Source organism: Canis lupus, chromosome 2, assembly GCF_011100685.1.
Source record: "Canis lupus familiaris isolate Mischka breed German Shepherd chromosome 2, alternate assembly UU_Cfam_GSD_1.0, whole genome shotgun sequence".
Classification (NCBI taxonomy): domain Eukaryota; kingdom Metazoa; phylum Chordata; class Mammalia; order Carnivora; family Canidae; genus Canis; species Canis lupus.
In genome coordinates this window covers 40,747,371-40,770,728 of record NC_049223.1, presented here as the reverse complement: position 1 = coordinate 40,770,728, position 23,358 = coordinate 40,747,371, and the positions used below count along the sequence as shown (strand labels likewise).

The following is a 23,358-nucleotide window of genomic DNA, read 5'->3' as shown; positions in this document are numbered from 1 at the left end:
AGAAAAAATACTCCTATCTTGTACAATTCCTCCTCCAAACTATTTGAATGATAGAAATGTTCCTTGAAAATGGGTTGTCATTGTTACTAGGTCTTTTCAGTGGTGAACGCTGGGCACAGATGTAGATATTTGGTATAGGCATAGGTATAATATGTACAGGCGCATACAAATGTATTTTAAGGTAAGTCCATTGGAAGATCATAATGATACTTTCCTATTGACACTCAAGACAATGGAAATTCTTAATTTTCTCATTATAATACCAGTAATTCCTCTCTCCCTTACTGAAAATCCTGGTTCTCAAGGATTTTGAGGTCTCTCAAGGAGGTTTCACCAAATAATCCTTCATTCTGTTTGCTTTATCCCATTATATATAAAAAAAACACTCTCAGAATAGCAACATGAACACTCTCTGACAACACCATTACTACAAACATTTTAAGATATTTTTGCTATCCTTTTTTGTCATTGAGGTATGTTTCACCAATGATGTACAGTAAAGTTACTGCTTGAAAGTTGCTTGGAATAGCACATTTCTGTGTGGTTATGCCACAAACCGGATATATACTGACGCTAAAAGTGGAATCTGCAAAACAAGGTATACTGAGAAAAGTTGAGCTTCTATCTCCATTTCTTGTAATCCCTCCATTTCACTTGTAACTTCTTTAAAAAGATTTTTATTGTGGTAAAATATATAGTATAAAATTTATTATTTTAACCACTTTAAGTGTACAATTCAGCGGCATTAAATGCATTGACAATGTTATGCAAACATCACCACTATGTACTTTCAGAACTTTTTCCTCATCCCAAACAGACACTGTACCTGTTAAATAACTCCTCATTCTTCCTTCTCCCCCCATCTCTATTTTCTGTCTCTCTGAATTTGTGTATTCTAGGCACCTCATGTTAAGTGCGATCATATCATGTTTGTCCATTTGGTTTATCTCACTTAGCAAAATGTTTTCTAGGTTCATTCATGCTGTAGCATGTGCCAGAATTTCATTCTGTTTTGGGCTAAATGAGATTGCAGTGTATGCATATGCCACATTTTGTTGATCCATTCATCCTTTGATGGACATATGACTTGTTTCTACCTTTTGATTGTTGTAATAATGCTGTTATGAACACTGGTGTACAAGTATCTGTTTCAGTCCCTGCTTTCAATTATTTTAGAATGTGCTTAGAAGTGGAATTCCTGGATCACATGGTAATTGTACATTTAACTTTCTGAGGAACCACCAGAATGTTTTCCACAGTGGCTTCACCATTTTACATTTCTACCAGCAATGCACAGTGCTTCCATTTTCTTCACAACCTTACCAATATCCTTTTATTTTCCATTAAAAAAAATAGTGGCCTTTCCAATCAGTGTGAAGCAGTATATCATTTTGGTCTTAATTTATGTTTCCTTAGTGCCTAGTGATGTTAAACACTCTTTCATGGGTTTATTGACCATTTGTTTATCTTCTTTGGAAAAATATCTCTTTAGACCCTTTGTCCATTTTTAAATTGAGTTATTTCTCTTTTTTATTATTGAATTGTAGGAGTCCTTTATATATTGTGGGGGGTGGGGGTGGGGTTAGAGTGTGGGAGGGTGCTAAGGAGGACGGGGGAGGGGCCAGGAAAGCCTCAGACAATGTAACACACATACCTGCCTGCTTCCAATCACCAACTACAGCCTCCAATAAAATGAGCAAAAATCTAAAATCTACACAATGAAAAAGATTGTGGGTGATTTTTAAAAATCACACATAACAGCTTGCAGACAATTTTCCTGATGTTCTGATGCAGTACTTGATTTTCCTCAAGCCCTGACCTTTCTCTGGACAGAGATTTGAATGCAATTTTGTGATCTGCCAGTACTGGCTCTGGAGATGTTATTTATGAAGCTTCTCTCGGGAAATTTTGACCATTATTATTTTCTACAGAATCTCCTGAGACAGTTACCTCAGGAGAATAACAGAGCCAGTAAGCAGACAAGGGGAATAACACCATCTTGCTACTTACATAAAAGGAAAAGCCAAGACACAAGCTCAGATGATAATGAGGAACAATTAAATCAAACTCTTACCCGATTTATCAGGGGTCCAGAGGAAAAAAGTGTTAGAAGTGAAAACTTTTTGCACATCATGGGAATTGGAGACCACCTGCAGAGAGACAGTCAAGTGGGATGACTTTGGGTTAGTAAAGGGAGGACAAGTGGCCACTTGTGATCCAGAAAGTGGCTGGGGAGGCCCCAAGGGTGCTGAGAGGGCCAGGAGGTGCTGAGTCACACAGTTTGATTGGCTGTTTCTCCAGAGGGGATGAAGTAGAGAGACAGGGTATGGTCTACCCTGTTCCTGTCTAGCCAGAAAATCAGTGTTTCATTACTGAGCAGGTTCCCTAAGTCTCAGAATTCCAGGGTAAGGGGAGCGCTTCCCAGCAATCCTACTCAGCAAAGAGTCTTCCCTGTGTCTTTCATGCCCCCCTTTTAACCTCTCCATCTGTAATGCTTCCCACTTCCTTCACCTGACTAGCGTTTAGAGTCTAACCAGCCCAACTGCGTCTTCAGACATGTTTTGATCTTTCTGCCTTGACCCTGATCTCATGGGGCTCTTTTGTCCATATCTATTTCTGATATCCAGTGGTTGGAACTCTTCCAGGGAAGCAGGGAAGGACTTATGTTATTCTGTTATAATTAGCAATTTGGTTCCACTACAACGCTATCATTGGTCAGGTTGAATGGCTCTTTAAATTTTTTTATTGATTTGCAGGTGCACATAATTTTTAAAAGTTTTTGGTTTTAGAGCTTTAGAAGTAGTGATGCATATAGAAACAACATTCTAATAAAATATACATTAACACCAAAGGTCTTAGAGAATTTGGGGGATGGGATTTGGAACCCAGATTTATCATCACTTTCTGGTTTGTGGTTTGGGCAAGGACTCAAATCTCTCATCTTCAGCTTACTCCTCTTTACAATGGAGCAAATACTAATCTTCAAGCATCTAGTATTTAAAGATATATAAGATAATATATGTAATATTTTAGCATGCCACCTTAAAAATAAGTTCTCAAAAAGATTAGCTGTCTAGAAAAATGACTCCACATATGCACGATTTTCTTAAGTTTCCCCCAGCAATCTATCTCTGGAGCCTACATCTCGAAAATCTACTTTTCAGTTCATTAAGCTGTGTTATAGTGAGGATACCTCCCCCAACTACACCCCAATCCTGATTAAACAAACCTGTATCAAAACAGCAACAAATTAACATCTATAACGTGCACTCTCAGGAGAAAAAATGCAAAGCTGTGCTGATGGGATTCACTTTAAATTTATAACCACTGGTCTCACATAGATACTTAGAAAATCCTGTTCTAATTCTCTATTAGTTTCACACATTCATTCACCCAGCAGCTTCTCTGCCCAGTTCCTCATTCTCGGTGGATGACCTCATGTTTCACAGTGGGATTGTACGAGACTCCTGCATCTGCCTGCCAAGAGGTCCACCACCTTACAAATCTGTGCACTTACATACGCTGCCTTCTCTCCCAGCACAGTGAAAGCAGTGCGCTGCTTCCACCTGAGGCCAGCTCATTATCTGAGCCCCCGTTCACAGCCATTTGCCATTTTCAGGGGCTCACTCTGGTAATCCTCCCCATGCTATCCTACATTACTGATTCTTCTCAATGGGCTCCTACTCCTTGCACTCAAACTTGTGTATGCACATCTAAATGTATATATATATTTCATAATTAAAAGTTAAGAATATATTCAATAACAGTATCAAATAATATATAAATAAGAATATAAATTAAATAACAGTTTATAAATAAGAAAATACATAAAATAAATGTTCAAATTCTATATTATAGTATCTGATAATATGTACAAAAAGGTAATAGAACATAACCAACCAGCATTTATTTTCATAGAACATGACCAAGCAGGGTTGATTTTAAGAAGCTCATTATAAAATCTGCAAATCCATTAATTTACTTCACTACATAATAGAAATTATCTCGGTAAAAAAATGCATTTGATGAAATATAATACCCATTTGTAATAAAAATTTCCAGCAAACCAGGGCTGAAAGAGAACTTCCTTATTACCACAATAATAAGGCCAACCAGTAGAATTAATCAGAGAGTTTGGCAGGTTCACTGGACACAAAGTCAATATTAAAAATCAACTGTATTTTCCTCAACAAGCAACAAACTACTGGAGAAAAAAATTTGGATAAGTAATTACCATTTGTCATCATATTAAAAACATTAAATACCTAGGAATAAATCTAAATACAGATATGCTAGATCTCTACACTAAAAAGTGAAACCAGAGAGAGAAATTAGGTGATACCTAAATATACAAGAATATATATATATAATATATATATATATATATATATATATATATATATATATATAGGAAGGTTTCATAAATTGGAAGGTTGACTATTTTAAAAAGGCCTTAATTCTCCCTGAATTAGTTACACTGTAGGCCACTATAAATACCAGCAGCTTTAGGGCACCTAGGTGGTTTAGTAGGTTAAGCATCTGCCTTCAGTTCAGGTCATGATCTCTGGATCCTGGAATCGAGTCCCACACCAGGTCCCTCCCTGCTCAGAGGAGAGTCTGCCTCTCTCTCCCTCTGTCTCTCTTCCCTGCTCACGCACATGCTCTCTCATGCTCTCCCTCTTAAATAAATAAATCTTTAAAAAACAAAAACAAAAACAAATACCAGCAGCTTTAAAATATAAGTTGACAAGCTGATTGTGAAATTTGTATGGAATTGCAAAGGGCCCACTACAGTCAAGATAATCCAGAAGAATTATGTTACTGAATTCTGCTACCAGTAGAAAGCTGCAGTAAATTAAAGTAGCATGATACATGTGTAAATGCACACAAGTAGATCAATAGAACAAAGTCTGAAAATCACATGTATTTGGTGGCAAGACTATCAGCAAATGTGTTACTGCAGTGCAATAAGAAAAGGAGAAACTTTTCAGTGAATGGTGTTGGGCTAATTCAATTTCCATATGGGGAAAATGAATCTTGACCCTGGATTACAGCTCTCCATGTCAAAGCTAAAACAGCAATGCTACTAGGAAACAGGGTGGAATATCTTCACCTTGGTATGGGCTAAGATTTCCTAACCAGACACAGAAGGTGCTACCCATAAGGGAAAAGATGAATAAACTATACCACACTTACATTCCAGCTTTTTGAGTGTTCCAAAAAAAATCATATCCTTCTGGAGTGTAGACGTAAGTCACAGATTGGGAAAATTATTTATATTTAAAACTGGACCAGTGGGAAAGAAAAAGACAACCAATAGAAAGATGTGCAAGACTCAAGCACTTCATAAAAGAAGATTCCAAAGGGCCGGGAATCATATGAAAATGTGTCCCAACTCTTGAGTCACCAGGGAAATTCAAACTAAAACCCAAATGAGAAGCCTTTATACATTTACTGGAATGCCTCTATGTAAAGAAACTGGCAATACCCAATGTTGGTGAGGTTTTCCAGTAACCTAAATTCTCAGACATTGCTGATGTGAGCATAAACTGGCACAACTCCTGTGGAAAACCGTATGCCAGCTAAACCCACATAAATCCTAGGATCTAATGATTTTTTCTAAATCCTAGGATCTAATGATTTAATTCCTAGGTTTGCATCCCGAGATATATGTGCTCTGCTTCCCAGAAGATAGAAACAAGAATGTTAATAGCAGGACTCTTTGTAAAAGTCTCATGCTGGAAACAACCCAAATATCCACCAGTAGTAAGATGTGTAAATAACTCATGGGATATTCATACAATGGAATATGATAGAGAAATGACAATGTAGGATTTGCTACCTGTGACAATATGGCTGAGTCTCAAAACACAACAAAGCTGCTTTGCACACCACCCTCCAAAATAACACCACTCACTTCCTGTGTTTTCATCAAGCCATTGCCTTTGATCCTTTGTCCTATCATTTGGACTTGGCCTTTTTTTTTTTAAGATTTTATTTATTTATTCATAAGACACACACAGAGAGAGAGGCAGAGACACAGGCAGAGGGAGAAGTAGGTTCTCTGCGGGGAGCCTGAAGTGGGACCCGATCCCAGGACTCAGGGATCATGACCTGAGCTGAAAGCAGATGCTCACCCGCTGAGCCACCCAGGTGCCCCGGACTTGGCTCTTATTAAGGTCACAGTGGGTGCATCTTTGTAAGTCTGAAGTCAGTTGTCTCCTTATTCCTGACCTCTCCACAGCACTTGCCATGGTCTGCACTCTTTTCTTTGTGAAACAGCCTCTAGATTCTAGGCTCCCACTCTTGCCTGGCTCACCCCTAGCTTGTAGGCTAGCTTCCAGGCTGTTGCTGCTTTGTCGAGCATCCTGAATCTTCCTCCTCTATCAGAACTATAATGGTGCTCTAGGTCTTTAATCCTTGGTCCTTTTCTCCTATTTCACTTCTCTCCAGAGATGTTCCCTTCAAGCCCCTGGCTGAAATAGCACCTACAAGCCAATGTTTCCTGCATTTGTGTTTTGTGGACTTCTCCTTGGACCCTGAATTTCTCTTTTGAGCTTTAGACTTCCCACCTATGCAGCAGCTCTGTTCGGATGACTAAGAGGCAGCTCACATGTTGTTCAGCTAAAAGAGATTTCTTGACTTTTACAATGAGTCTGATCCTTCTCAGATCTCCCCATCTTAGTGAATGACACAATCATTCACTCTGTGGCTCAGGTCAACAGTCTGGGAGTCATTAGTTATTTTGCTCTTTCTTCTAGCCAAGAGGCAGGCATGTTTTCTGAGCAAGGCCAGTTGGACTCTCTCCCAGGACTTTGAACCTTGAGTGGGTGACAAAAGGTTGGAAAATTGGTTGGAGCTGATTCATCCAGTGGAGACAGCTTTCGGTGCCCGTCCTTTAGTTTCTGCTACCGAGATTCCCAGAACTGCCTTTGTCCCATGCTTTCTCGAGACCTGTTTCTTCAGCTTTAGGTCTGAGGCTCTAAGTTACTCTACGTCCTCCCAAAGAAGTTCTTCTTTTTTTTATTAAGACTTTAAAAAATTTATTTATTCATGAGAGACAAAGAGAGAGAGAGAGAGAGAGAGAGAGGCAGAGACACAGGCAGAGGGAGAAGCAGGCTCCATGCAGGGAGTCTGATGTGGGACTTGATCCCTGGACTCCAGGATCAGGCCCTGGGCTGAAGGCGGTGCTAAACTACTGAGCCACCAGGGCTGCCCCAAAAGAAGCTCTTTTTTAATAGCTTCTTGTGTGGTTTGCCATAAAGAAATCCTTTGTAATATTGATGAGGAAATGAGTAAGGCAATGTCTGTGTTACAGACTCAGTTTCCTACTAGTCCATCAGTGAGTCAGTCAACAACCATGTATGTAGCCATTACTATGTACAGGACACACAATTAACACTGTCCTCTACTAAGTTCTTCAGGGACTGCTGTCCCTTATTCTCCACTTATCCAAGCTCATCAGGGTCATCCCCAAGGACATCTTCCAGTGATGGCACTGGATAATTCAGGATAACCTCCCTTCCAAAGATCCTTCACTTGATCATGTCTCTTCCTAAGATAACACCGTTGGACACTAAAGCAAGAAGAGCAGAGTTTAGTCAGTGCTATACTATTACAATAGGAATTCCAGTGTGAACTGGACTCCAGTTTGATGTGCACAGAAGTGATTGGCAGGGAGGATGAGAGGATGGAGAGGGGAAAGCAGTGGAGTGGAAGTTACAAAGAGCTGAGAACGTGGCCTACATGAAACGCGTCTGGTTTGTTAACTGGCACTTTACCAAAGTTAGCCCCCTCCCCTCCCCCAGAGGCTGGGAGATGGGCCCTGTCTTCAAGTGTTGGCTGGAACAATCAGTAAATCCTTTTGGCAGCTGTGCACTTTCTCAGGCAGGCAGTTTAAGGGGAGCTGATGTCCTAGGGATGTGGCCCTGAGCTGTTAGACATGATGTTAGCATTTTGTTCAAGTCTTTGTAGACCAAGGTTAGGGTCTAGTCAAGAAGATGGATCAGGGGGATCCCTGGATGGCTCAGCAGTTTAGTGCCTGCCTTCGGCCCAGGGCGCAGTCCTGGAGTCTCAGAATTGAGTCCCACATCGGGCTCCCTGCATGGAGCCTGCTTTTCCCTCTGCCTGTATCTCTGTCTCTCTCTCTCTGTGGCTCTCATGAATAAATAAATTAAATCTTAAAAACAAAAAAAAAGAAAGAAAATGGTTCAGGAGAGCCTGGCGAGAATTTGGTCAAGAGGGAGGCCCAATGTAATCAGATGGGTCCTTCAAAGGTGGACGAGAGAGGCAGAGAGTCAGAGTGAGAGAGAGGTTGGAAGAAGCTGTGTGGCTGGTCTTGAAGGAAGGGAAAGGTGCCTTGAGCTCAGGAGTGCAGGCAGCCTCAAGAAGCAGGAGAAGGTCAGAGAACATTCTTCCCTAGACCTCCAGAAGGAACATCGCCCGGCAGACAGCTTCATTTCAGCCTAATGAGACTGACTTTGCCCTTCTGCCCCCCAGAATTGTACGATACTGAGTCGTGGTTTTTAAGTTGTTTCATATTCTTTCACTATGAAATAGGTAAAATGTATTTACAGTGAAATGCACAGATATTAAGCGTAGAACTAATAAACGTTTACAAATCTATGCCCTGATACAAGCAGCACGGCAGTAAGGAGAGTATTTCAGGTGCTCCCAAAGTGTCCCGCATGCTGCGTTCTCGGGCAACTCTGCAGCCCACAGCTCATCATTCTGATTCCTTCTGTCTGTCAGTGAACTTGCAGGACAAAGGGAAAGAAAGGCAGGACAAAAGGACATAACAGGTTAATTACATTATGAAAATAGCCTTAACCCCAAGTACTCCAGTTCGAATTGAGGCTCCTAAGCTTATGGTAATTTGATCCAGAAGCAATAGGAATCTAATACAGCAGCTATTTCTGCATAATGTAATATGAGTATTTATCATTTTCCTTAGAATGTCTGCATTTCCATATTTTATCCAAAAATATATATTTTATATTTTTTAAAAAATTTACTTTTTAAAAATTTAGCAAAAACCCGAAGACTTTCTAATAGCTGGGCCAGCTTACATGCAGGGGCATGTGTCTACTCAATAATCTGCTCTGGGGGTGGAGGGGACGTTCCATTTGGGGTGGGGCCTCACTGAGTTTTTGTTTCAAGTCCTCATTGATAAAGCACCTACTATGTGTGAGGTGCTTTATAAACATATCCTTAGTCATAGCCATGCCTTCTGCTCTGGATACTGCTAATATCTCCAGTTGTGGAGGAGGAAACCAAACAAAATACACAATGTAAATTGGGTCAGTTCACACAGTTACCAAGTAGTGGAGCAAGGATTCAAACTCACATCCCTCTGACTCCAGGGCCTGCCAAGAACCTGAGGTGGACCTGATGGAATGCGGGGATGTGTGTGAGTGTGCAGGAAGTGGCTGTGGTATAATGGGAAAAGAGCAAAAACCAGAAGCCTGGAGCCATCACTAACTCCATCATTCATTCAGCAGAGATTTGTTGAACACTTACTGTGTGTGTGAGGCATTATTGTAGGAGCAGCGAACAAAATCCACAAACATACCTGCCTCAGGGAGTTTGTAATTTTGTGGGATGTGAGAGACACATAAATAAGAGACACAAAATAAAGAAAATAAATTCCATTTCCTTTATCTATGGACATCCTACGAGATGTCCATAGGGGATGGTATAGTGTAGCAGGAAATGCAGGGTTTTTGAAGCCAGAATTCCTGGGTTTGAGTCCTGGTGTGGCCAGTTCCTGGCTGTGGAGCTCTGGGAAAATCACTCAACTTCTCTGAGCCTCAGTTTCTCTGGTGTAAAATGGGACTAATTAATCCCTATCAACCTAAAGTTTTAGGATGTGTAAATGAGACAACATAGGTAAAACTCTTAAGTAACAAATTCCCATTGACAGGGAAGGCTCATTCTGATTCTGTGGCTCTGAAGGCTACCTTGAGTTCTCACAGCTTATGATTCTGTGATGAAACACTGGTGCTAAGTCAGAAATAATGGAGGTTGAGTCCAGGGGGCCTATTTGTTTGGCTGCGTTCAGCTATCTGACAGGACCCCCTTTTCACAGCCCCGGTACAGGTGGTCCTTTCCACTTAAAAAAGACGCTCTTGTCTCCTAATTTCCTGAAACCACACGTAGGCCCCTTCTGTGCCCAGAACAAGAGACAAGGGTGAGGGCAGAGAGGAGCCCCAGGAGCTGTGTGCAGCTGCAGGCCTAATCTCAATTAACAAAAGCCACCTGGGGAACGGGGCTCTGCTGGGCAGCACTGGGGCCCATTTGTTTGCAGGCTCTGGGTTGCCAGGGCTGTGTGAGCAGCCCTCAGGGAGGGACTCGCAGCGAGATTTTATTTGCTTTTCCTGGATGCCAGCCCCGTCAGGCAGCCTTCGCTTTATAACGTGGCCTACATCTGACGGCTGTGTTCCCGAGTGGGGTCAGGGCCGTGGGGCTGGGAAGGTTGAATTTTAATTCAAAATGTGTTTTCACCCTTAACTCTGTTGCCCTAGACTAGGACACACACACAGACACACACACACACACACACACACACTCTTCTCTCAGTCATTTTTGCACTTTTCTCAGTTGATATATTTATGTGTCATTTGATTAATAGGAGCCTCCCATGGTTACTGGAAGGAAATGTGGAGTCAACCAGGGGCTCCATCCATTCTTGCCGCCACTACATCCCCCCACTCTGGGTCTATGTTGCGATTAGGGTTGCCAAATTTAATAAATACAAATACAAGATGCATCAGAAATTTGGAAAAATGAATGATTTGCAGGTAATGATTTGGGACATATACTAAAAATGATTGGTTATTTATCTGCAATTCAAATCTAACTGGGCACCCTGTATTTTATCTGGCAACCATAATTACAGTTTGTTTGTGTTACTCCATAAAGAGATCCATGAAGAGGGGGAATTAATGGGGCTAATGCATGATCAAAAGCAGAGAACCAAATGCAGACATTTCACTGGCAGGTACACACCAATGGGTTAGAAGTGGTTGTTTCAAGGTAGGATTATTGGAGAATTTTCATTTTTCTGTGTGATTTTTCTGTTCTTCAAGTTGACCACAATGTGCACAGTTTTCACAGATCACATCTGTATGTATTTATACCTACACACACACACACACACACACAAACTTCTTAGCATTAGTGTAAAAGCTGCTTAAAAGAAACTGTGTTTTTCCTCAGCCTGAAAACCAGATCTGAACACATCCCTAGTGGTTAGAGGCATTTTCAGGATCCATGAGAAGATCACTGAAAGCAATACTGAGAGGCCTACATGGCTTACCAGTACCATAGAGTACACAAGAGGTACACAGGAATTACAAACTATTGCTGTTACATTATTAAGAAAGCAGATGCTGCTTTCTTAAGAAAACTGGCTCCTGAAGCTTTGGGGATATAAAGATCCATCTAGTTAAACCCAGGACACAAAATCCTCATTAAATCCTTGGTAATGGGGGAACTTGGGAATTTTTATTCTTTGATTTGCAGAATGAGGGTGGAAAACAAAATGAACATATACTCTTACAGAGAATGGGTTGAAGACCCATCCCTCTCCCATCACACACACAGTGTGATCCATGATGTCCTGAGGCCGAGTGCCATCGGCATTTGTGTCTGGGATGCCCAGAGTGGCCCTGCAGTGACGGATTATTCGGAATGCTACCCCTTAGTGGAGTAAGGAAGGAAAAGAACTCCCATTTATACAATGCTGACTCTGTGCTGGGCATAGCACTTTATGTCATCTTGTTCACAAAAACAACCCAAGTTACATGCATTACCCTGTCTTATAACCACGTGACTTAAAGATTATAAAGACTGGAGTGTCTGGGTGGCTCAGTCGGTTAAACATCTGCCTTCAGCTCAGGTCATGATCTCTGGGTCCTGGGATCGAGCCCCATGTCGGGGGCTCCCTGCTCAGTGGGGAGCCTGCTTGTCCCTCTCCCTCTTCCCCACTGCTAGTGCTCTCTCTCAAATAAATAAATAAAATCTTTTTAAAAAATGATACATTTTGTTCGCAGGTCACACCTCCAGAAGTACTGCAAGGTGCTTAATAGTTGGAGAATCACTTACATTTCCGCCTTAGTAAGGAGGAATAAATCTGCTTTCTGATGATTTGTATCTCAAGATTTGAGAGATTGAAAGTTTTCTGCTATACTTGAAGGATGGCCCCCTCCCCCCAGTCTTCAGTTCTGAATGTGGTACTAGAATTAAGGTGGGGGGTGGTTTCTTCTTTCTCCTTTCTCACCACTAATGGTGCCCGCTGCCCTTTGAGGTTCAGTATGCAAAGAGGGGAAGACTAGGCTCTTTGTCATATTACCACGGAGTCTGCATGCGTGAAGAACAGACTGTTGCCTGCCATGACACCAAGTTAGCAAATGGCAAAATCAGTAAACTTTGGTCCAGCTTTGAGTCTCCTAACACCCACCTTATAAAAAAGATAGGAACAGACTGATCCATTTTGCTTATTCAGTGATGAGGGACTGGCCTGAAAGGGGGACTTACTAAAACTTCTGAAGGGTTCCTGGTCTTAAAAGAAGAGAGTTGGCTGAACTTTGGAAAAAGGAAAATATAACTTTGAACAAAAGGAGAATGTGAATTGAGAGCACCTTGTCATTGTCGGGGGTGGTGGGGGGTGGGGGGGGAGGCAATCTGGTGATTGCTAAAAATGGGAAAGAAAGAGCCATGTCCACAGAACGCTGTGTGGCAGTGCTGTGAATGGGCCACTCTGAGCTACTGATTATATACACTGAGAGTTATAAGAAATAGTGAAAGAGACCGTAAGGGGAAGGAGGGAAACTGAGTGGGGAAAAATTAGGGAGGCAGACAAACCATGAGATGATCCTAACTCTGGGAAAACAAAGGGCTGCAGAAGGAGAGGAGGTTGGGGGGATGGGGTAAAACTGGGTGGTAGGCACAAAGGAGGGCACTTGATGGGATGGGCACCAGGTGTTATACTATATGTTGGCAAATTGGATTTAAATAAAATATTTGGAAAAATAAAAATAAATAAATACACTGAGCGTGGGCAGGATTAGACTCCACCGTGTCTGAGTAGTGCATGAACCAAAGGGACCTATTTCCAAGTCACGCAGAACCATTTTTTCAACTATGATGTAGAGTCTTGGAGCAAATTGTATATTAAGTGAACTGTATTAATTAAAGATGGAGCGAGACAGGTTTTATGCATTCATTCCTCCAGAGAAATGTCCCTAAACACACGGTGACATTTCAATTATTTTTCCATTAGTATTCTCTGAATAAAGACTTTTTTTTTGCCTTTGCTAGTAGAAACTGCTTGGTATGCATATTTAAATAACAGTCACACTGAATTAGCTTTAAGAACAGGCTTTTAATATAATGGATGCATTAAAATGTAGAAAAAAATGAGAGCTGCATACAGACCTTCATGCATAAGAAAAGAGCAGGGAGTAATAGACACTTTCTAAACCTTGGATTATGATCCTGGCTTTGGGAAGAGATCACAGTTACCTCATGTCTAGCCACTGATCTAAGTTAGCTCCAGCTCTGTTAAAAGCTATTTGGTAAGAAAGGTAGCACCTGTTCTTTTCCAACTCACAGATATATACATACGTGGCTGCTCGAGAAGGATGCTGCAAGGAAATGATATCTACTGCCAGTCATTGTAGAGAGAAAGTGCTTTTTTGTGCAAGTTCTAAAGATCAACCTGCCACCAGACATTGATGACTTACTTAGTATGCTACGTCGCCACCCAACAATTAATGGGGAAAAAGTATCTACCGAATGACAAGACACCTGAACTTCTTTGTCAGCCTGTTTAGCTACAGTGTTTTAAAAAAAATATATTGTCTTCAACGACCGGGGAACCGTGACAAAACAAAACAAAACAAAACAAAACAGCCAAGCAGTATTTATTGGTGACAATAAACCAATAATTTGTTTCATTTAAATTCAAAGAAATCAAGGGGAAACAAAGGTCTTGAGGAAGAGCCTACTGAAGATTTTGCAAATGCACACCCAGCAATCAAGATGGGTTTATCGAACAGTGTTTGGGGGTGAAAGCGGGAATGTCTCCATTCAGAGATCCCATAAAACCACTTACCACAAATTAACCAGGAAAGGATGCTCCAGACCCTGCATGATCTGGAGTTCCTTGAAGACATTTCTCACTTCGTTGCGCTCCACGCACTTTTGTTTGTTCATGTATTTCATTGCATACATCTTCTTGGTATCATTCTTCTGCACGATGCAGACCTAATGGCACAAACCAGAGTGAGAAAGCGGTCAGGAAGTTAACGGATCATGGCTGTGGGAGACAGAACAAGACCTATTCAACAGCCTGGCCTGGAGGCCTCACTGGCACATTCTTTGATACTCAAGTTGCCACTTAGCTCTGATTTCAGAGGAGAAAATGTAATTTTCTTCCCCTGTACTGGGTCATTTTGCAAATCTCTGCTTTCTCAAACAAGTCAGCCTGTTTTTTGCTCCTTGGGTTTTGTTTAGACAGCATTTTGGAGAAAATAGCTGCTTTCTTGTCAGGAATCTTCCAATAGCAAATGACATCCTTATTCTGCTTTGAGTGATTGGTATTGGCGCAGCTAAACTGCCGAGTAGAACAATACTGTGTGAACAATTTCTGTTTACACCAAAGTTGATAGGACCTAAAAGGACTTATAGCACTGAACATGATGTCCATGTTTTTGAAATTCTTTTAGAGGTTCTATATGTCTGATAAAATGGACAGCAGATGATTTTATAATGCAAGTTCAATGTGAAATAAGAAATGTTCTCAAAGTATGTCACTACCAAGAAACTAATGATTAGGATTTGAATCCAGAAGTTTCTTGCAAAAAAATGAGGCTGGATCTTTCATGGTAGATTTTTGAAAATAAAAACATAGCATAACTGATGGAAAATCATATATCAGGAAGCTTCTTTTGCACATAAAAAGAGTTAACTGTTGGGGCGCCTGTGTGTCTCAGTTAAGTGTCTGCCTTTGACTCAGGTCATGATCCCAGGGTACTGGGATCCCTGCTCAGCAGGGAGTCTGCCTCTCCCTCTACCCCTTCCTTGCTTGTGCTCTATCTTTTTCTCTCTCAAATAAATAAGTAGTCTTTTTTTTTTAAGAGCTAAGTCTTAAATTGACAGCATAACAGTTATTGAAGGTATGGGCACAATTGACAACTGAGTCCAAAATTCTAGAGTAGAGAGAAAGTCTTAAAATCTAGTGGGAATAAGTAGGCATGACATTGAAATAATTCTGAGAATAACAGGTGTTCATTACATCACACACCTCAAACTGTAGTGAAGATTTTACAAAATCCTCTCTGAATTACCATCATTCCTTGTGGTCCCAGGAACAGAATAATCTGAACATTATGATGCTGTTCCCTGAGCTACATAACCCTGCTAGTGGTTAATCATTTTGGTTCTCACCTTCCCAAAACTGCCTTTCCCAATGGCTCGCAAAATTTCGAAGTGGTCAAAGTTGACTGTAAAACAAACAAAGAACAATGTGAAGGATTATCAGTTGCTTTTAAGTTGCTAATGAATTAATAAAGATTGGGTGAAACCAGAGTGCCTTGTTTAAAACAACATTCCAGATGACTTTAAGATGTCCATTCATTCAAAAAAGAAAAAAAATAATAAATAAAATTTCCTGATTGAAAAAAGGATGCCCATTCATTCATTCATTCATTCATTCAAAAAATATTTCTTAAACACTTCTTATTCATTAATCATAGTGCTTAGTACTGGGGAATATAGTAATAGCAAAGTAAAAATAGAATCTCTGCCTTTATGGAGACTGTAATCTAGTACAGGATCCATATATAGAGAGACACTTATAAATAATCATAAATTAATGGACAATTAAAACTCACTGAATGTTAAAGTGAGAAGTCATGGGGCTCTAAGAGCATGTAACGATGGATTTCTCGCAGGTGACAGTCAGGAGGAGCATCACTGAACACCGATGATTACAGAGAGATCTGGTCCCACAGAAACAAGACTGACCCTCCTAGATAAGAAAAACATACCTTCTACCCAGAAAGTGCTAATAAAGTTGTTTATTTAGTAAACGAAGTCAAGTGAATGACTTATTTTCCAAAATTCTTGCAGTTGGAGTTTCTTTAATCTATTAGATTATAAACTCAATGAGGGCAGAGATAATAGGTCCTTTTGTTCATCCTGGTTTCCCTCGCAACTCAGAAAATTCCTGGCTCGAGGTGGTTGAAAGCAAAACTCTTAACACTTCCCACAGAGCCTCACACAGTGATTTCCACATAGTTGCTTCTCAGCAAATAAATCAAACAAAGCTGTAAAGATACACAGGAACCTCAAAACAGTTGCTTCTTGTAAATATGAGCAGTGTGAACATGAGGATCTTCTAAGAAAGTGTTGTCCGAATGGGGTCAACTATAACTCCCCATTAAGGAGTTATAAAAGTAATTGGGTGGTATGAGAATTATCCAAAATTTAAACAAAGTAGAAAAAGTTAGAAAATTAATCAGAAATGTCTCAAACGTAGAGTAAAAGTAGTATTGCTTTGAAACCCTGTGTTAGTTTTACATATGTGTGCAGGTAGATATGGATTGGATCATGATAAGAAGTTTTTGGTATTTTTTTTTCATAGGTTGTAGTCAAAATAACTTGAAAGACACTTCTATCAATTTTCTCTTAACATTCAAACTGATATAACCTAACCAATGATTTCCTCACACTTATTACAGGAGGCACAGTTCTACATTATGCACCATAAAGGTGTCAAAAAATTGACCAGGATTTATTTGCAAGTCCAAGATTTAATCTTGAGCAGACCTGGTAACATTAACACAGTGATTTCTCCACTAGTAGCCTCGCCTAGAACGCTGTGACGACATTTTGAATCTTCAAGCATACAGCAAGTACCTAGAAAGCATGAAGTTCCTTTGTGATATTAATCCATTTCATGATTAATCTCTCTTTATAAGCCATTTTAGGCTTTAATGAAAATGATAAAAGATTAGATGCCAGGTTGCTAGTTCTACTAGGATAACTGTCTTAATTAGTGTCTGGTCCCAGAAACGCAATAGGACTAAAGCTTTAGAAAGAATGCATCTTATGCCTTTATTTCTAGTCAGTCAAAAAAGAAAGCAGACTCCAGTTCAATAACAAACTGTCTAAAATCACTTCTGAATATAATAATCAGCATGGGGAGAAAGCCAATGACAGATTAAAAGTGGCTAGAAAAAAAACCTCTCATTCCATCCTTTATTTATCTTTTAATTCCTGGGCAGTTAACATACAGGGTTATATTCATTTCAGGTGTACAATTTAGTGATTCAAAATTCCTACTTAATGCTCATCCCCTTCGCCTATTTCACCCATTCCCCCCATGGTAGCCATCAGTTTATTCACTAAAGTTAAGACTTTGTCTCTCTTAAGGTTAAGGTTTGTTTCTCTCTTTTTTCTCTTGTTCATTTGTTTTATTCCTAAAATTCCACATATGAGTGAAATCATATGGTATTTGTCTTTCTCTGACTGGCTTATGTCACTTAACATTATGCTCTTTAGATCCATCCATGTTGTTGCAAAGGGCAATATTTCATTCTTTTTTTTTTCTTTTCAAGATTTTATTTATTCATGAGACATACACACAGAGAAGCAGAGATATAGGCAGAGGCAGAAGCAGGCTCCCTATGGGGAGCCTGATGTGGGACTCAATCCCAGGACCCCAGGATCGTGCCCTGCGTTGAAGGCAGACACTCAACCATTGAGCCACCCAGGTGTCCCTTGCAATAATTCATTCCTTTATATGGCTGAGTAATAATCCATTGTATACATATACACCACATATTCTTTATCCATTCATCTATCATTGGGCTCTTGGGCTGCTTTCATAGTTTGGCTATCATAAATAATGCTGCAGTAAGCATAGGGGTGCATGTTATCCCTTTGAATTAGTGTCTTTCTCATCTCTTTGGTTAAGTTTATTCCTAGTATTTTATTATTTTTTTTGCAATTGTAATGGGATTTTTTCAATATCTCTTTCTGCGCTTCATTATAAATGTATAGAAATGCAATGGATTTCTGTACATTGATTTTGTATCCTGTGGCCTTACCAAATTTAATTATCAGTTCTAGTAGTTTTTATGGTGGAGTCCTCGGGGTTTTCTATATATAGCATCATGCCATCTGCAAATAGTGAAAGTTTTACTTCTTGCTTACCTTGGATGCCTTTTATTTCTTATTCTTGTCTGATTGCTGTGGCTAGGATTTCTGGTACTGCATTGAATAAGGGAGGTAAGAATGGACATCTTTGTCTTTCTCCTGATCTTAGAGGAGAAGCTCTCAGTTTTTCCCCATTGAGTATAATGTTAGCTGTGGGTTTTTCTTGATTATGTTCAGATATGTTGCCTGTAAACTTACTTTGTTGAGGGTTTTTATCACAAATGGATATTATACTTTGTCAATATCATGTCAGTTTGTTCTGCAACTGTTGAAGCAATCATATGGTTCTTATCCTTTCTCTTATTGATGTGATATATCATATTGATTTGTGAATATTGAGCCACCCTTGTATCCAGGGAATAAATCCTACTTGATTGTGGTGAATGAAATTTTAAAATATATCCTTGGATTCAGTTTGCTAATATTTTGTTGAGGATTTCTGCATCTATTTTCATCAGAGATACTGGCCTCACTTATTGGCCCTTCCTAAGTGTCCAGCAACAGGAGTAGTAGTTAAGAGGGAGGCTCATGGAAGAGGCAGTGAGACTTCATGACTCAGATAAGAAGGAGAAAGAGGTGAAGTCAGAATTATGGATTATTTTATCAACAGAAACCCATTTGTATTATACGTGTATAGGATTTACCAAAGGGGCTGGGTATCAAATAGCATATCCTCTGTACACTTAAACCTATGATCAACATGTATAATATTAACCAGCAGATTATTTATGGCCACAGGTCAAAATGGGTCTGCAGCCGTTGTTGTTTTGCCTATGAGCCAAGATAAAAAATATACAACCATATGAAAATCTGTAATATTTACCAGCTGGCTTTTTACAGAAAAGTGTGCCAGCCTCTGAGATGAGTCTTTGGAGACAGATCTCCTGAGTTCACATCCCAGCTCCTACAATTGATAGTTGTATAATCTTGGCAGTTTATTTCTATGCTTTGTTTCTTCATCTGTGAAGTGGGTATGGAAATAATAAATATCTCATCAGGTTTAGAGGAAGATGAAATGAGTTACCATACAGAAAGTACTTAGAATATGAACTGGAACTGACTACTTTTGGCTAGTATTCCTAATAGCACTTCTTAGGGGATAGCATAATTCAGACCCCCCCCAGCCGATACCGCAGTTAAGTTGCTGTCACAGCACACGGGTATTACCAGTCAGCATGGAAGAAAATGGCACTTGTCAGTGTCACTTCTACACATTTGCCATTTTTGTAGTCAGTGGTGTGGTGTTCTTGCAGTGTTTCCTCCAATCTCTGAAGCAAAGTTAACCTTTATTGTGTCTACATTAAAAAAAATTATTTATTTATTCATGAGAGACACACACAGAGAGGCAGAGACATAGGCAGAGGGAGAAGCAGGCTCCCTGCGGGGAGCCCAATATGGAACTTGATCCCAGGACCCTGGCATCGTGACCTGAACCAAAGGCAGATGCTCAACCACTGAGCCACCCAAGTACCCTGACTTTTAGATTTTTCTATTTAGAATACTATACAGCCTGGTTCTCACTTCCACTGACAGAGCTGGCCTATGCATGTGGCCGAAGGAAGGACAGACAAGCTGCAAAGCTGAAACCTTCAATATCTTTCTTATCTGCTGTGGAGTCTTGCCTTCACATGGCTGCTCACCCCAGTCTTAGCAAACATCATGTCAGTACAGTGTCCCTAAGGTTGCCTAGAGGTGTATCAGGTTAATAGCCTGAGTTGAATGGCTCCTAATGTTATGATACTTCAGATAGTTTTAAAAATACTAAATATTGGGGCACCTGGGTGGCTCAATGATTGAGCATCTGCCTTTGGCTCAGGTTGTGATCCTCAGGTCCCGGGATTGAGTCCTGCATCGGGCTCCCTTTGCCTATATCTCTGCCTCTCTCTGTGTGTCTCTCATGAATAAATCAATAAAATATTTTTAAAAAAATAAAAGTACTAGGGACACCTGGGTGGCTCAGAGATTAAGTGTCTGCCTTTGGCTCAGGGTGTGATCTTGGGTCCGGGGATCGAGTCCCATGTCAGGCTCCCTGCATGGAGCCTGCTCCTCCCTCTGCCTGTGTCTCTGCCTGCTTCTCTCTCTCTCTGTGTCTCTTGTGAATAAATAAATAAAATCTTAAAAAAAATAAAAGTACTAAATATTATAAAAGGCGTATTTTTTAGTTTTTCTTTGGGGTAGGTCACATTCTCCACAAATCAACCAGACACAGAAATTCTTTTTTTTTTTTTTTTAAGATTTATTATTTATTTATGATAGACATAGAGGGAGAAAGAGAGAGAGAGGCAGAGACACAGGCAGAGGGAGAAGCAGGCTCCATGCCAGGAGCCTGACGTGGGACTCGATCCCGAGACTCCAGGATCGCGCCCTGGGCCAAAGGCAGGCGCTAAACCGCTGAGCCACCCAGGGATCCCCAGACACAGAAATTCTATGCGCTTGAGGGATCTGTTTATGTGTGGCCTGGTGTGCATTTCATTTTTTTAAAGACTACTTATGTGACATAGAGAATGAGAGACAGAGAGAGAGAGAGAGAGAACATGAGCCAAGGGAAGGGCAGAGGGAGAAGGAGAGGGAGAAGCAGACTCCCTGCTGAGCAGGAAGCTGGATGCAGGGCTCAATCCCAGGACCCTGGCATCATGACCTAAACTGAAGGCAGACACTTAACCAACTGAGCCACCCAGGAGCCTGGTGTAGCTTTCATTTTTATGTCTCATTTTATCCTCACAACAACCTCACAGCCTATGTAGCTAGGGATGCTCGGATCAGAGAGATTAAATAATTTGCTGTGGGTGTCACTAGTAGAGTGACTAAATGACCCTGGCATTAGGTTCTGAAGACAGAGAGTGGGATGGAACCTTGGTTAGTCAAAACTGCACGTGAAAGTCCTCCAGAAATGTACTGCTTTGGAAACCAAAGGAGTCTTTCAAAAAGTCCAACATAGTCATCTCTTGCGTGAGCACCAGATGAAGCACATAAATTGCATTTCGGTGTTTTTGTATAGGAAACATTTAGACACTAAAACCACACTCAGCTCATTCGCAGACTCAAATTTATTAGTCACTTGGATAGTAAGACACCCGAGGGGACAGCTGGCTGACTGCTGTCACAAAACCACACCCGATGCTTGAGTGCAGAAGTGGGCAGAATCAGCCATCTGAGTCTGCTCAGTGGCTTCACGTAAACTCAGTACACACCTCTCTGATTCTGGACCTAAGCTCTTAGCCACTATTTCTATAGTCGTTTTAACGTTATTACCATGTATACACCCATCCCATAGGCAGAAGCAGGGGAAGCAAGGAGGGATTTGTCTCTCCTTTTAGAATCACAGGGGTCAAGTCAGCTTTCCCCAAGTCTTTCCCAAAAATTAGGCATGCTGATGATAGAATCCGGTGTTTGATGCTTTTTCTTTCCTTCGTTTTACTTCTCTTATCATCTCTCCTGTCTCAACATTCCGTGCAGTAAACAGAAGGAAAGGCAAGACTCTTCCTTAGGGCTTTTATACCATCCTGACACTAGGCATTTGAGAGAATAGGAGGTAAAGCAGAACTCCTCTCCTTTTTTTCTATGATTGAGGTCAAAATATTTGGAAAATATTTTATCTTTTTCCTACTAAAAAAGATGATTCCAGCCTAAGTAAATACCAAATCATGACCCTATGCGCAACTATGGAGAACTGCACTTCTTGATGTTCATGTAAATCCTTCTATTGATGAGGAAACAAGGGGGATCAGCTGTGTGTCCCCATCTGCAAAATGGTGCTGATCAAACTGGAATCACAGGTGGTTTAGAGGCTGAGGTGTGATGCACCTGTGATGCAGAAGTATAGTGGCCGGCTCACTCAAAACTAAAAATTACAAATGGTAAAGGACAATTATTCGAAGAAGGTTGAAAGTTCTTGCCATTCTGAATTTTTAGCTGCATTCCCAGAAGGCAGCTTCTTTTTAACAAATTCTGTGTATCCTTTAAGATAATTTTTCTGTATTTCTGTATGTATTCCCTTTTGATAGCAGTTGCAGCATACCATCATTCCTATAGGAACAGAGATTATAAGCTCTTTCTCTCTGTGAAGACAGAGTCACAAAAAAAAATATATAAGCTCTTTCTATATAATTATATTCTCACTGTTCCTTCATACATCACATGCAGATCTAGATCTAATTATTTTAAACAACTCTTTTTCATTACATTGTGTAGAATGTCCCATAAAATATTTGGCTTTTTGATGGATTTCAGAGATGGTTTAATTATCTGGTGTTACCTACAATTCTGGCCCAAACATCCTTGATCAGCTTTTGTGCAGAGGCTTGTAAGCTACCTTCATAAAAGCAGAAATGCTGCTAACAAAGAGTATGTGAAATTTCTAGTTTAACAGACACTGTACACTAGCCCTTCAGATATGTTGCACCAAATCTCCTCCAAGCCAATAGTGTGTACAAATACATTCTGTCCACCACCTTGCCAATACTCTCATGCCAACAGTCTTTGACCTGACAGGTGAAGAAAAACTTGAATTATTGATTTACTTTATATTTCTTTAATGATGAATAAGGCCTCATGTCATTGTATGTGTACTGTTTCCACAGAACTGCCTATTCATAGATATTTGCCAGTTTTTAATAAGTTATTTGTCTTTTTTGCTTAGTGTGCTTAAAATGTTATATATGTTAAGTCTCCCTTTAACAAATCTCAGGAATATTTTATCCAGGCTCTCCATCTGGCTTTTGACTTTAAAATATTTATAATAGTGTAGAAGCTGAAGTGTTAAGTTTGTATATTATGTATTCAAATTTTATATGGTCAAATGTATCAATCTTTTCTTTTGTGTCCCTCTGGGTTTATGTCTTTACAAGAAAGGCATTTTTTTCTTCAAGACTGTTAAAGGCATGTATTATATTTGGACCAAGCATTGTTATCCTGCTGTTTTAGTTTTTGCAACGTTTTTTTTTTTTAGAATAAATAATGTTGTACTATTTAAGGTACATAGAATTTGAAGGTTCCCAAATAATGAGGTTTCCAAAAAGTACTTCTTAAATTGAAAGCTAAAACAATTGATAATTTCCTTGTTTGCAGCCATGCCAGTGTGATTATTAAGAAGTGAATGCCTTGGGATCCCTGGGTGGCGCAGCGGTTTGGCGC

The 23,358-nt window shown here is 40.2% G+C and overlaps 1 protein-coding gene across 3 annotated transcripts in view; it reads right to left on the bottom strand.

Annotated features, from left to right (window-relative positions):
- The window catches only part of STK32A (serine/threonine kinase 32A), a 131,070-nt gene that overhangs the window by 78,624 nt on the left and 29,088 nt on the right, over positions 1-23,358 (bottom strand). For all 3 annotated transcript variants that reach the window (XM_038530544.1, XM_038530546.1, XM_038530545.1), the window contains 2 exons: positions 15,451-15,506; positions 14,117-14,268 (listed from right to left, as the gene is read on the bottom strand). In XM_038530544.1, the coding sequence (XP_038386472.1) occupies positions 14,117-14,268; positions 15,451-15,506 (208 nt within the window). The remainder of the gene's footprint in view (positions 1-14,116; positions 14,269-15,450; positions 15,507-23,358) is intronic.